We start from the raw sequence: 15,000 nt of genomic DNA on the forward strand, positions 1-15,000 counted from the left end.
TGTGTGTATGTGTGGGTGTATGTGTGTGTGTGTGTGTGTGTGTGTGTGTGTGTGTGTGTTGTATGTATGTGTAGCAGTGTAGCTGTGTGTGTGTGTGTATGCGTGTGTCTATGTGTAGCAGTGCAGCTGTGTGTGTGTGTGTGTGTGTGTGTGTGTGTGTGTGTGTGTGTGTGTGTCTGTCTGTCCAGGAATGTGTGTGTGTGTGTGTGTGTAGGTATAGGTTTGTGTGTGTGTGTGTGTGTGTGTGTGTGTGTGTGTGTGTGTGTGTGTGTTTTGTGTGTGTGCGAGTAGGTATAATTGTGTCTGTAGGTAGGTATAGGTGGATGAGTGATGCTCTGTGTGTGTGTGTGTGTGTGTGTGTGTGTGTGTGTGTGTGTAGGTATAGATTCTGTGTGTGTGTGTGTGTGTGTGTGTGTGTGTGTGTGTGCGTGTTTGTGTGAACACAGCAGGTTATGAGACAAAAGCGCTGCATGACTCATGAGTGAATGTGGTGGCAGAGATGTGTCTGTATGTGTATCTGTGTGTATGTGTGTGTGTTTGTGTGTGTGTCCTGCAGCAGGTCATGTGATCTAGATCAGAGACACTGATGAGCCAGGAAAAACGCAAAACACTGCATGTAGGGGCTCACTAGTGGATGTGGTGGTGAAGGTGTGCAGGTGTGTGAGAGTATCAGAGGAGACCCTGTAGAAGGACAGAGTGCCGACCTCACGGTCCACATACACTCCTACTCTCCTGCAGCCTGCGGGGGGGACGGGTAGGACAGTATCATTTCCATTGTGCCAGGCTCTGTATGTGTCACTGGAACAGACCAGACACCAGGCCTTGGGAGAGCAATAGATCCCTTCCCTCCTGCTGATGCTTTTATAGGCCACTCCCACAGCAACATTGTCCCCACTCCACTCCCACTCCCAGTAGCAGCGTCCAGTCAGAGGCTCTCTGCTCAGCACCTGGTAATAATGGTCAGTAAATCTGTCTGGGTGGTCAGGATACGGCTGCTCCTCTCTCACCCGCGTCACCTTCCTGTTCCCCTCAGACAGAAGGAGTTCTCTGTGTGCCGTGTTTGGGTCCAGTGTGAACTCACAGGAAACTGTACACACAACACACAGCAGACAACACACGTCACAATGGAACAACACACACACATACCTTACACACACACACACACACCTTACAGTCATATCCACATTCTCTCTCTCTCTCTCTCTCTCTCTCTCTCTCACACACACACACACACCCTGTGTTCAGTAGAATTACTCTCAAGACACACACCTATACCTACACACACACACACACACACACACACACACACTCTCTCTCTCTCTCTCACACACACACACACACACACACACAGACACACAGACACACACACACACACACACACACACACTCTTCCTGACCCTATGAAACACACACACACACACACACACCTCCTCATCTTACCAAACACAGACACACACACACACCAATACCTAGACACACACCTATACCTACACTCACCTAAACACACACACACACACACTCGCACGTACGCACCAATACCTACACACACACACACACACTCTTCCTGACCCTACGAAACACACACACTAACACTAACACACACACACACACACACACACACACACACACCTCCTCACTCTACCAAACACAGACACACACACACACACACACACTGACACACTGATGTAGATCACATGACCCCCCGTGTCCTGCAGAACACACACGCGCACACACACCCAGTGTTTTGTAGAATTAGTCTCAGACACACACCTATACCTACACTCACCTAAACACACACACACACACCTATACCCCCCCCACACACACACTTCCTCACCCTACAAAACACACACACACACACACACACACACCTCTTCACTCTACCAAACACACACACACACACACACACACACACACACACACACACACACACTGCTATTAGACACCCATACACACACATGCAAGCTAAAACATGTGAATGCAAACAATCTCAAATATGATATTAAACACTTACATCTCAGCAAACGTGGTCGTGCTCTGTCTAAAGAAGCATGGTCAGTTCTGTAAGAAAAGCTAAATGTCACACACATGTACCATTTCACAGATGTCAAGACTGCTGTTTTTCTGTTTGTGCCACCTGTGAAATGCAAGGTGATGTATTATTTCACAGGACATGGTCTGCTATATGTTTCCCTTGATATAAAGTAATGAAGTAACTCTTTTTCCAGCTGTCTTTATTGCATCCAAAGGCATCCACTTGTCCCCCCTGGTCAGACTATCAGAAAATCGTTTTTCAGCTCTCTGTTCTCTCTGTTCCTCTGCTCACCTCCCTGTCTTTCTGTTCATCTCACAGCCTGGAATCTGAGAGGTGTTCCAATTCAGCAAACAGTGATGAAGGTTTGTGTCAAAAATGCAGTTACAAACAAACAGAAAACTATTTGCAAAGGTTCCTTAACATTCGGCTATGTTTGCAGATTTGAACACACATCCAACTATTTGCACTACTGGGTGTTGCATCAAAGAGATAACAAACACACTTCAGTGTAAAGCAGCTATTACAACACACATTTGAAAATAGGTCACTGCACTCGGTTTGAAGAAATGAATATGGTCTCCACAATGGAGACACTTTCTAAATGTGCAACACTGGGGTTTCTTTCTGAACATACTTAAGTATCTCCAGTTTACAGGCAGGATCCTCCAGTCTAGCAGATAACAGCTTTAATCCTGATTCTCCATGATGATTGTAGCTCAGATCCAGCTCTTTTAGATGGGAGGGGTTTGAAGTCAGAGCTGAAGCCAGAAAACCACAACCCTTCTCTGTGATGAGACAATCAGAGAGCCTGAGAGAGAGAAAGAGAGAGAGAGAGAGAGAGAGAGAGAGAATTTGAATTTTAAAAAACCTTTATTACATTCTTGACATAAAGTACTACATGCTCAATTCGTCACAATGTAGAGTCAAAAATAGATAAATAAAAAAAATAAATAAAAACGCAGAGCAAGTTATGCTCGCAAAAAATGTGCAAAATGCAAATCACCATCAATAACCATACACAGCACACCATCATGACACCATATTTCTTCAAAAGGTTCAAGGTTTGTCATGGCCTTGTAGAAATGAAAATCAATTAATATACGAGACCTCACCAGTATTGAGAAGATCATTACAATGATCATCATTAGAAGTTTGCTCAATTTTGTTTCTACGACTCACATAGATCGCCATTTTTGCTTGACCTAGGAGAAAGTTTAACAGCTGACATTTGAACTTATGTTTCCGCACATACTTAAAACCCAAAATAAAAGTCTCCATTGAAAATGTTTCCTTAAAACAGTCAAAGAGTGACTGTAGCACATCAAACAACAGCCTTAGCCTCACACACTGCATAAAAGCATGAAACACAGTCTCTCTCAAAAAACAGAAAGGGCACTCCTCACTCACAGCAGGATTCAACACTGATACAAAAGCATTAACTGCAATTGCTCCATGCAGAATCCTCCATTGCAAATCCCCACATTTTTTGGCTAATGGTGACTTGTATAGTGCTCGCCACTGAGGACGGACATCCTCCCCCATATGCAAAACAGAACACCAGGGCGTTTCCACCCTTTTGTCCAGAGACTTTTTGTTAAAAGACTTCACACAAAGTTTATATAAATCTTTGCCAGTAGCCGGCTTCAGACCCAGCAAAATCACATGTTCAGCCTGCAAATAAGATGTAAAACCTGCCAAATTTGGCGACAATAAAAGATTGGGGAAAGGATCGTCACAAACTGAGCTGCATGAACCTTTGAAGTTGTCCGCCAACATCTGCAATTGTTCCCTTGTTAAAGAGGTTCGCCATCTCTCAAGTAGCTGGGCTACTACTCGAATGGATCTCATCCCCAACCGACTGGCAACTTGTTCAAAGTTAGCAAAGTCTGGGCCTGCTAACTTGAGTAAAACCTCAATAGTAACAACTCCAGACCTAAGAAGACTATGTGTGATTGCAGGAAGGGATTTATCAAGTGATATATCTAAAACAGAACCATATATCAGCGGCTCTTTTAAAAGCCAGTACAAGGACTGTGTGCTACCTGTTCGTTGCACTGTTAAAAGAGACCAAACCTTAAAAACATTACGATAAAACACAGGGAGATTGTTGACGTTCAGTCTCTTTGCATCCATCCAAAACAGAGTTCTGTCCAGCCCCAGCCCATCAAAAGTCTGTAAAATGGCACATGCCACAAGTTTCCAGCTGGAATCCAGTGGCCCGCTGAGAAGACGCTGGACAAACTGCAACCGAAACGCTGCTGTCCTGCTTTGTAGCTGCACAAGTCCGTGTCCACCTTCCTCTTTGGGCAAGTATAAGATGCTCTGCGGTACCCAGTGAAGCTTGTCCCAGAAGAAGTCCACTAGGATTGACTGGATCTTAGACAGTAAGTGTGTTGGAGGGTCTTTTTCAACAGCCCCATCAAAGTTTTTTTGAATGAAGCTTTCATCCCCTAAAAAAACACCAAGATATTGAAAACCACCCCTGGCCCAATGTAAGCCAGCTGGAAGGCACGGCTCTCCCTTTAACCATGACCCAACCAGCAATGCTACGCTTTTGGACCAGTTCACCTTTGCTGAGGAAAGCACATTAAAAACATCACAAATCTTTAACATAACATTCAAGTCCCTTTGCCCATTTACAAGCACAGCCACATCATCTGCATATGCAGACACTTTAAAAACACTTTCACAAGTTGGAATCTTCACCCCAACAAGTTCTTTCCTCAATTTCACCAGTAGGGGTTCAATGGCCAAAGCATACAACATGCCAGACAAAGCACATCCTTGTCTGACCCCTCTGTGAACTTTAAAAGGGGCACACAAGTCACCATTAACCTTGAGTATACTCTCAATGTCACTGTACAAAACTCTAACGATGTCAATAAACTCATGGCAAAAACCAAAAGCCGCCAGAGCACTCCACAAATAGTTATGCTCGACACGATCAAAAGCTTTCTCTTGATCAATGGAGACTAAACCGAATTCCAAATTAAAAAGCTTACTTACATCAAAAATGTCCCTGATAAAAGAAATGTTATTTTGGATCAATCTACCTGGCACACAGTAGGTCTGGTCAGGGTGAATAACCTGCTCTACAACTTCACTTAATCTATTTGCTAGTGCTTTAGAAAGCAGTTTGTACTCAGTGCAAAGGATTGACACAGGTCGCCAAGAACGTATGTCGTTCAAGTCCCCTTTCTTGGGGAGCAAAGTGAGCACTGCCCTTCGACAGCTCAGTGGCAACCGCCTCCTGACAAGACTGTCCCTAAGAACAGCCAGCACATCGTCACCCACTTCTGGCCAAAAGGACTTATAAAAGTCCACAGATAGACCGTCCAACCCCGGTGCCTTTCCACACTCCATGCTCTGGAGGGCTCTCTGCAGTTCCTCTGAGGTCAATGCCTTTCCAAGGACCGCATTCGCCTCTTCGGCCACCTGGGGGAGATCTTCAAGGAAGGCCTGGTCATCCTCCTGATTATCAGAGCTTTCACTCTTATAAAGTCCTGTGTAAAAATTCACTGCTCTCTGACGTATTTTCGCCAAATCGGACAACAGTACTCCATCCTCTGAACGAAGAGAGTGAATGAATCTTCTCTGCCCATTCTTTTTCTCCAGATTAAAAAAGAATTTAGATGGGCCATCCATCAACTCCACACTTTGGAAGCGGGACCTGACCAGAGCTCCCTGTGCCTTTACTCCAAGCAGATCAGCCAGTGATTTTTGTTTTGCTTTAAAATTTGCAGTGTACGACTGATTACCAGTTTGTTCAGCTAAAACTTGGAGTTCAATGATCTCCTTTTCTAATTTGACCATTGAAAGAGTTAAGTCCCTTGTGACACTGAATGTATATTCTTGACACAGTTGCCTAATTTGCATCTTGCCAAAGTCCCACCACTGTTGTAACGAATTAAAAGATGGTTTTGTATTCCTAAAATCATCCCAAAATAGCCTAAACACCTCCCTAAAATGGCCATCGGATGACAAGCTACTGTTAAAATGCCAATACGCACTTTTACACTTGACAGAACTTAAAGAAATAAAACAAAAAACCAAACTGTGGTCTGAAAAACCAACTGGAATAATTGAACATTTCCTAAACAAACTCATTTGATGTTTAAAACCATAAAACCTGTCAAGTCTAGCTAAAGACAACCGATTATTGTATGAGTGAACCCAAGTGTATTGTTTTTGTGTACTGTGAAAATTCCTCCAAATGTCAACAAGTTCATTCACATTAATAAGCTCTATGAGCCTTCTGCGTGATGGCATATGAGGCTCAACATGATTACGGTCCATTGTGTTTTCAGTACAGTTAAAATCACCTCCCACAAGTAAAATATCTTCAGAGTCACAGTTGTGTACAGCATCACTCAAAATATTCAAGAAAAGCATTCTATCTATTGGTGAAGTGGGTGCATAAACACAAAAAAAAACAAAGAAGCTGTTTTCAAACTGCGCTCTGACTTTTAAAAGTCTACCCTTAACAATGTCGTCAGTCTGGTAGGAAATAGGAGTAAAAGTCCTAGAAAACAGAATGGCAACTCCCCCACTATTTGATGTGTTGTGACTTAAAATAGACAGGCCTTCAAACTCACTTGCCCAGTCAGCAGCAATTGAGGCATCAGAGTGTGTTTCCTGAGCAAAAAACACATCAAATCTATTCTTTTTAATAGTTTCAAACAACAAGGCTCTTTTGCTTCTTTCTCTGGCCCCATTTAAGTTTAAAGAAGCAATACTAATCTCACCCATGATAAAATTAAAAATATATAAGAGTTGTATACACACTACCATCATAAGACAAGGGGGGTATAAAACGAATCTAACATTAAACATCACTATTTACCGTCACATTAATCTTAGTCATTATCTTTTTGAGACGGAAACACTCAGGATTTGTAAAGCAGCCTTCACTCATGAAAGATTTCGTTTTCATGGTGAACTGCTCTACATCAGGGAAGTATTCGTCAATACGAATATTTCTCATATGTTTTGTCTTTTTTAGAAAAGATTTGACGTCCTCGACACTGTAATCGCGACTAGTATAACCACTTTTACGCACGCTGCAAGTAAAGCTACAGTCAGAAAAGTCACTTTCGTACTCTGTCCCGCTGAGGTCAGTCAGAGTATCGCTCTTTTTACCCCTCCTGGATCTTTTTCTTTTAGAGGGAATTTTAAAAACATTTTCATCAGTCTCCATGAGGGAAACATCAAGAGAAGCAAGAACTGGATCGAAATTGACAGCAGAAGCACTACTCTGCGAGTCCTGTGTGGACTGACTCTCAGACTCTGCGTTGCCCGCCTCAGCCCCGACATCTGCGGAAGCACTTTGTTCCGTACGATCTGGTTCTTCAACCACGGCTATCCCGTCCACCTCTTCCCGTGGAAGGGAAGCATGAACTGCCCCTACTGCTGACTCGGCTGAGACAGTCTCGGGCCCACTGGTTACAGCGGGTGCTGCATCCACAACAGCAGACGTACTCGCTACGGCAGACTGTTCTTCTGCCACATTAACCCCACTGGAGTTTTCATGATTTGTTTGAACATCACTCGAAATTTCCTTAGCCTTGGGACACGCACGTACAAGGTGCCCTGTTTGCCCACACCCAAAACACTTCATGACACTTGTAGAGGCATATATAACGTAACTAAAATTATCCACCTTTAAGTTTAAAGTTAGATCTAGATCGTCTTTATTGTCTTTCAAAATCATAAACACGGATCGCCTGAAGGACACTACGTGTTTCAGAAGAGGGGATTTACTTCCAATTGGAATCTTTTTAATTGTGGATACCAGTTTACCGTACCGTGACAGAGTTTGTGTTAAAACCTCATCTTTAATGAATGGGGGAACATTTGATAAGGTAACTTTTTTCGATGGAGTGGAGAGAGGAAGGACGGAGGTAAAAATACCGTCAACCACAATTCCCTTCTCAATCAGTTCGTTAGCCAACTCGACAGACTCCAAAAACAACACTATCGCATTGTTCATGCGAGCGGCTGACAGAATATTATCATGTCCTATAACATCTCCTGCAGCTAAGCTACACTCTTCTACACTGGCAGTCGATGCTATTTTAATGGCATGACGCCGCGTAAGTTTTTCAAAATTCTCCATACCAAGGGCGGCTGCAACCAAACACTGGGAGCAGACGCCCAGGTAAAACGAATTACAACACCAACAACCAAAAACCTCACACCGTGTTTCTATACTAATTCAAACAGAACAAAACCTTAACAATATAAAGAAAAAAAGAAAAAATGTAAAACGCATAAAGGTAGAAAAAGATAGAACACTGTTCCTGGCACAGCGGCCAACAGTCGCACTCACTCAAACGCTCGGCTCCGCCCACTCACACCGTCATGCGCACAGAGAGAGAGAGAGAGAGAGAAAGAGAGGGAGAGAGAGAGAGAGAGAGAGAGAGAGAGAGAGAGAGAGAAAGAGAGTGTGTATAATGTTGTTCGGTGGTCTAGGAGAAAATGGTCTCATGAAAACACTCCCATTGCCTTTAGTTGTTGATAAGAGATACCCTGTGGAGGCCCATGGTCCTCTTATACATTTTAGTGTCTATATGTTAATTTCTAGTTTAGAATCTTATGTGTGTGTGCGTGTGCGTGTGCGTGTGTGTGCGTGCGTGCGTGTGTGTGTGTGTGTGTCTGCGTACGCGTGTTTGTGTGTGTGTGTGTGTGTGTGTGAACACTAATTAAAATATCAATAGAGTACAGAACTGCTCCAATGCTCTAAATAAAAGTTCAGGCACCCACTGTGCTTGGCCTCTGGCCTCACGCCTAACTGCAAATCACAGCCATGCTGATATCTGCTACCCACACCACTCTCACTGCTGCCATATTGCAAATCACAGCCATGGTGATATCTGCTACCCACGCCACTCTCACTGCTGCCATATTGCAAATCACAGCCATGGTGATATCTGCTACTGACGCCACTCTCACTGCTGCCATATTGCAAATCACAGCCATGCTGATATCTGCTACCCACACCACTCTCACTGCTGCCATATTGCAAATCACAGCCATGGTGATATCTGCTACCCACGCCACTCTCACTGCTGATATATTGCAAATCACAGCCATGGTGATATCTGCTACCCACACCACTCTCACTGCTGCCATATTGCAAATCACAGCCATGGTGATATCTGCTACCCACACCACTCTCACTGCTGCCATATTGCAAATCACAGCTCTAATCTACAAACAAATCCTGAAATTCACAAATCGGCACAAAAGTTTGACTACACAAATGCATTAATATAAGCAATACGCTAAAGCATGTTCAATGCTGACCAGTTGATGTTATATTGTCATGGTCTTTTCCCTAAGATGATAATAAAATGGATACCCACCTTAATGTGTGTATTTTGCAGTTAAAACTGGACAGTCCTTTAGAGAGAAGCTGAACTCCAGAATCCCCCAGATCATTGTGATTCAATTCCAGCTGTAGCAGTGAGTTTGTTGATTGTAGAACTGAAGTAACAATCTCACAGGACTTATCAGTGAGTTTACAGTCAGCAAATCTGCAACAACATTTGACAGGATTATGACAGAAGAACTCTACATATTACGCAAGGTTACTTTGAATCAAATTGACTACATTTAGTGAAATGCACATAAAATGATATCAGTGTAAACAGTGTAGTTGATGCTGCATTTAGATTGGCTGATTAATGATTGATTCATGATTCATTTGTTACCTGTAGTGAGAACTAGTCCTTCTGCAGTAACAGTAACAGGTCACATACTGTAGTCTACTTGTTAATGTATGTGGTCTAACTAGACAGTAGGAAATGCATTTTGGCAGTTCAAAAGTTTGTTTTGTTAATGCTGTCAATCAAATGTTGTGTTCTGTGTGGAGATCATACCGTACGGGTTAAGGTAATGCATGAATGCAATTTCATGTATCCTCTCTTGCGTCGAAGTAAGAATAAATCAATCAATCAATTAAGTAATCAATCAATCACTCAACCAATCAATCAATCAATTAGCAAGAGGGACGGGCGGTGATGAGCACTGTTTATGTAGCCTAATGAAGTCAATTCTACGCAATATGGCAAAGCAGATCGTTCACTGCATAGAAAAACTCAGTATAAGAGCTTTCTTTGTACATCCAGCCCTAACTGTTGGCCTTTACTAGCTTCTTCATACTTTGCAAACTCAGCTGTGTGATGTTGCTACAAGTATGTGTGAGGGCATTTGAAATTATCTCCGACTGACAGGCCGGTTGCTGGTCATGGGTGATCATGTGGAAATCGGCAGATTCCAGTCACCAGCTGACCAGTAGGTGCATCTCTAATAAGTGTCACTTTGTGACACACTATCAACCACAATCCTACTGTGCTCAATAACATAAGTGTCACTTAGTGACACACAATCAACCACAATCCTACTGTGCTCAATAACATAAGTGTCACTTAGTGGCACACTATCAACCACAATCCTACTGTGCTCAATAACATAAGTGTCACTTAGTGGCACACTATCAACCACAACCCTACTATGCTCAATTTTGAGAGAATATTTAATCTGGAAAATGGTGTGGACAGATCTTAAGACACATAAAACAATGTGTCACGCTAGTCATAATAATAATCCTTTACAAAGACATGTCTGACTAACACCAACCTTAAGGTCTGCAGTTTGCAGTGGGGACTAGACAGTCCCATAGAGAGAAGATGGACTCCAGAATCTCCCAGGTCATTGTGACTCAGGTCCAGCTCTATCAGGGAGTTTGGTGACTGTAGAACAGCAGCCACAATTCCACAGGACTTCTCTGAGAGATTGCATCCAGCAAGTCTGCATAACAACACAAAAAATGTAAAATATTGCAGAAATGGATACATGGGATACAAGCTGTCCAAATAAATCAGCAGCATCAAGGTAATCATCCTTCCATACTGAAAAAAATCCAAATTCAAATTTTCTAACAGGTTAGTCTGGGTTCACGCCTGGTGGTAGTAGACTAGGGACCTCAACATTATATTTAGTCACTATAATTAGCACAGTCTCTCCATCAGAAACTCACCGTGCCTTTCTGCAGCACCTCACAGCTGGGAGCAGTCTCCTGCGTCCCTCATCTGATGTGTTGTATTTCTTCAGCTCAATCTCATCCAGCACCTCCTCAGACATCAGAAGCATGTGGGCCAGTGCTGAACAGTGGGCAGGAGATAACTTCTGTTTGATGTTCTTTGGTGATGACAAGTATGTCTGAATTTCTTTGTGCATGGAATCATCATTCATTTCAAATAAGCAGTGGAAAAGATTGATGCATCGTTCAGGAGAGAGACCTTCTCTGTTGAGTTTCTTCATGTACTGACATGTTTCCTTAATACTATGAGAGCTGTTGTGTGTGTTGCTCAGTAGACCTTGAAGAAGTCTGTGATTGTTCTCCACAGAAATGCCCATAAGGAAGCGAAGGAAGAGATCCAGGTGTCCGTTCTGGCTCTCCAAAGCCTTATCAACTGCACTCTTAAGTAAAACATGTAAGTTGTCTTGAGGTTTTAATCTTAGTGCTGATTGAAAAGAATATAACATTGATGGATTGAGTTCATTTCTACGCTCATCACTGAAGAGGGATTCCAATGCCTCATGGTTCTCCTCCAAATACGAGTGAAACACAAACACAGCTGCCAGAAACTCCTGGACACTCAGATGCACAAAGCAGTAGACCTTCTTCTTTTGAGATTCCACATTTTCTGTCTTGAAGATCTCAGTGCACATGCCAGAGTACACTGAGGCTTCACTGACATCAATGCCACACTCTCGCAGGTCTTCCTCATAAAACATGAGGTTGCCATTCTCTAGATTCTTGAAAGCTAGTTCTGCCAGCTTCAGTAAAATGTTCCTCTGAGATTCCAGAAGTTTCTTTGTATCTTTTTCAGATCCACTCTGATACTTTTGATCCTTTCTTGTGGTTTGGATGAGCAAGAAGTGTATGAACATCTCAGTCAGCGTTTTGGGAATGTCTTTGATGTTTTTCCTTTCCAGCATCTGCTGAAGTACAGTAGCTGCAATCCAACAAAAGACTGGAATGTGGCACATGATATGGAGACTCCTGGATGTCTGAATGTGTGAGATGATTCTGTTGGCCTGACTCTGATCTCTGATTCTCTTCCTGAAGTATTCTTCCTTCTGTGGATCATTGAATCCTCGTACTTCTGTTACCTGGTCAATGAACTGAGCAGGAATCTGACTGGCTGCAGCTGGTCTTGAGGTTATCCAGATGAGTGCAGAGGGAAGTAGAGTTCCCTGAATGAGGCTCGTCATCATAACATCAACTGATGATGTTTCTTTCACATCAGACAACTCACTGTTCTGCTCCAGGTCCAGAGTCAACCGACTCTCATCCAAACCATCAAAGATGAACACAACCTGACAGTCTTTGTATCCTTCACCATCATTCAGCTCCTTCAGCTCAGGGTGGAAGTCAAGCAGGAGGCTGTGAAGACTATACTGATTTCTCCTGACTAAATTAAGCTCACGGAAAGAAAGGGGAAACATAAAATCTACATCATGATTGGCTACCCCATCTGTCCAATCAAGAATGAACTTTTGCACTGAGACAGTTTTTCCAATTCCAGCAACACCTTTGGTCATCACAGTTCTGATGTGCTTCTCCAGTCCAAGTAAGGGCTTGAAGATGTCGTTGCAGTTGATTGATATGTCCTCTGTGGATTGAGATCTGGACGCTGACTCTACCTGCCAAACCTCATGTTCCTTATTCACCCCTTCACTCTCTCCTCCTGTGATGTAGAGCTCTGTGTAGATCTTATTGAGGAGTATCTCAGCTCCTGGTTTGATGATGCCTTCAGAGATGTTCTCAAACCTCCTCTTCAGACTGGCTTTGTGATTCTTTATAACTCTCCCCAGGTCCTCATCTGTTTACAAATGACAAAACAAGTCATCATAAAAGTCAATAATTCAAATGATTCATATACTCATGACCTCACTACAAATAGGCCTACATCCACAAGCAATCCAGAAGTTAGTCTGTCCAGTCAGCAGTCCCCCATTCAATTGAACAAAATATACGCAATACCCACAATCCCACACTGAAATTTAGGCCCCGAGATCAGTTTGATACCATTACTTTACTTTTCAGAAAACCTGATCAAATCCAAAATGTATACTCACCTAGTTCCCTCTTTCTCCCTGGTGTATGTCCAGTGTGCAGGTGTCTCCTGGGTCCTAGATCCTGGGTCAGATCAGCCCTTAACCTGCAGGGACATCAGACAAACAACACTGGACTAACGCACTAACTGCTCCTCAGATAATCTACTGATTACAATGTGCACCTTTATTATGACCGCCGCTAGCGTAGCTAGCGAAGCGGTCATATAGTTGTTGTCAAAGTTTTTTTTTTTTTTTTTTTTTTTTTTTCTTTTTATTCTTTTTTCCCGTCATTTTTCGTCAACGATTCCCGGGACACCGTAACACCGGAGCGCATGAAACTTGGTGGGCATGTAGCCCCAGTAGAGTTCTATGGAAAATTTTCGTTTCGTCCACGGGGGTCACTCCACCCCCGCGCTGCCCCCGCCCGAAGCCCAAAAATGACAGTTTTTCCTACATAACTACCTGAACCGTGGCACCGAGGATGACAAAATGTTTATGGTATGTTGTTCTCTAGAGCTTGCATCAACTTAGCTTATAACCAGTCATTTGTGATTTGCCCCCCCATCGTAAAAATTGAAAATGCAATGTAATATCGCTTTAATTGCCCCTATCTTCAGATGAGATGTTATGAACTGCACCAAATTTCATGTGTATGATTAACCCTTAGATGCATAGGCTACCAATACCTACACTCTTCCATGAGTGGGGTCAAAAATGACCCCAATTAGAATGCATGCGTTTTTTGCTGTAAACTCAATGTCTCTCATTTTGGTTAAAGATGATGATTTTTATTATATATTTGTCTAAAATGTTTTTATTTCATGTTGGACATATTGATGCATCACTTTTTATTAACATTTTATTACAAAACAGCTTTTAGATAGGCAAAAAAGGGAAACATCCTAAAATTATCTCAACATAGGTGAATAGGGTAAAATTTTTAACTTAGAGATATCTTCATGAAACTTTACCAGTTGAATACTCACATTAATAGGAGAAAAAAAGGTATTGCAAGTTTTCTGTATTTATGTTTAAATATGCTAATTAGGTCATGTCTAATTAAATATGCGCTAATTTGCATATATGTTTTGATGCAAAGAATCTGACCATTGGAAAAAGCCAGGTTGAAAATATTTTTTTTGTAGTGTTAATATATCAAATAAAAAAACATTTACAGAGGTGATTATGAATATCTTCTTTTGTTATCCAGTAAATCAGAAGGTACTGCCAATTGGCTTAAAAAAATGGATTTTTGCCCTATTTTTAGGCATAAAAAGTCATACAAATCAGGCCAAGAACGCTATAGCAACAAATCCCTCTGTAAATATCGCTTGGTGAATTCTGCTTCACAATTATAGGAAGAGCGGACATCGAAGGATCAAAAAGCGACGTCGCTATGAACGCTTGGCCGCCACATTATATGATGATACTTAGATTTATGTTGTTGTGTAAAAATAGCCTTCAGGATGGTGAAACTGCTGACATGAGATGTGATAATCAACAGTAAATGTATACCTGACTGCCACAGTTGATAAAAATCAAAAGATCCTAGGGTTAACTTTTGAAATTCCATGGAAAATGCTTGGGGTCATTTTTGACCCCACCTATGCGGATCGGTGGTACTGATACAAAACATTAAATTACTTGAAAAATATAACAGTTAGACACAAATCCAAATGGCCTCATGTCAAAGACAACCTATTTGAGGAATACATAGAAGGTTAAATGAAAAAAAATTAAAATGAAGAAGATACTGCAAGAAAACAACCTCTGGGGTCATTTTTGACCCCACTTATGCATCTAAGGGTTAACCTGACACCCTCTGGGAGTATGCCAAG

General features: G+C 42.2%; 1 protein-coding gene across 1 annotated transcript in view; it reads right to left on the reverse strand.

Annotated features, from left to right (window-relative positions):
* Positions 1 to 6: 6 nt before the first annotated feature.
* Positions 7 to 15,000, reverse strand: part of LOC134071913 (NACHT, LRR and PYD domains-containing protein 3-like) — a 19,641-nt gene continuing 4,647 nt past the window's right edge. The window contains exons 5-13 of the mRNA XM_062528883.1: positions 13,184 to 13,266; positions 11,076 to 12,927; positions 10,676 to 10,846; positions 9,400 to 9,570; positions 7,289 to 7,473; positions 5,291 to 5,538; positions 2,670 to 2,827; positions 2,015 to 2,061; positions 7 to 1,087 (exon numbers count right to left, since the gene is read on the reverse strand). Of these exons, the coding sequence (XP_062384867.1) occupies positions 570 to 1,087; positions 2,015 to 2,061; positions 2,670 to 2,827; positions 5,291 to 5,538; positions 7,289 to 7,473; positions 9,400 to 9,570; positions 10,676 to 10,846; positions 11,076 to 12,927; positions 13,184 to 13,266 (3,433 nt within the window). The 3' untranslated portion in view covers positions 7 to 569. The remainder of the gene's footprint in view (positions 1,088 to 2,014; positions 2,062 to 2,669; positions 2,828 to 5,290; positions 5,539 to 7,288; positions 7,474 to 9,399; positions 9,571 to 10,675; positions 10,847 to 11,075; positions 12,928 to 13,183; positions 13,267 to 15,000) is intronic.

The sequence above is a fragment of the Sardina pilchardus genome, chromosome 1 (assembly GCF_963854185.1).
Source record: "Sardina pilchardus chromosome 1, fSarPil1.1, whole genome shotgun sequence".
NCBI classification, from domain to species: domain Eukaryota; kingdom Metazoa; phylum Chordata; class Actinopteri; order Clupeiformes; family Clupeidae; genus Sardina; species Sardina pilchardus.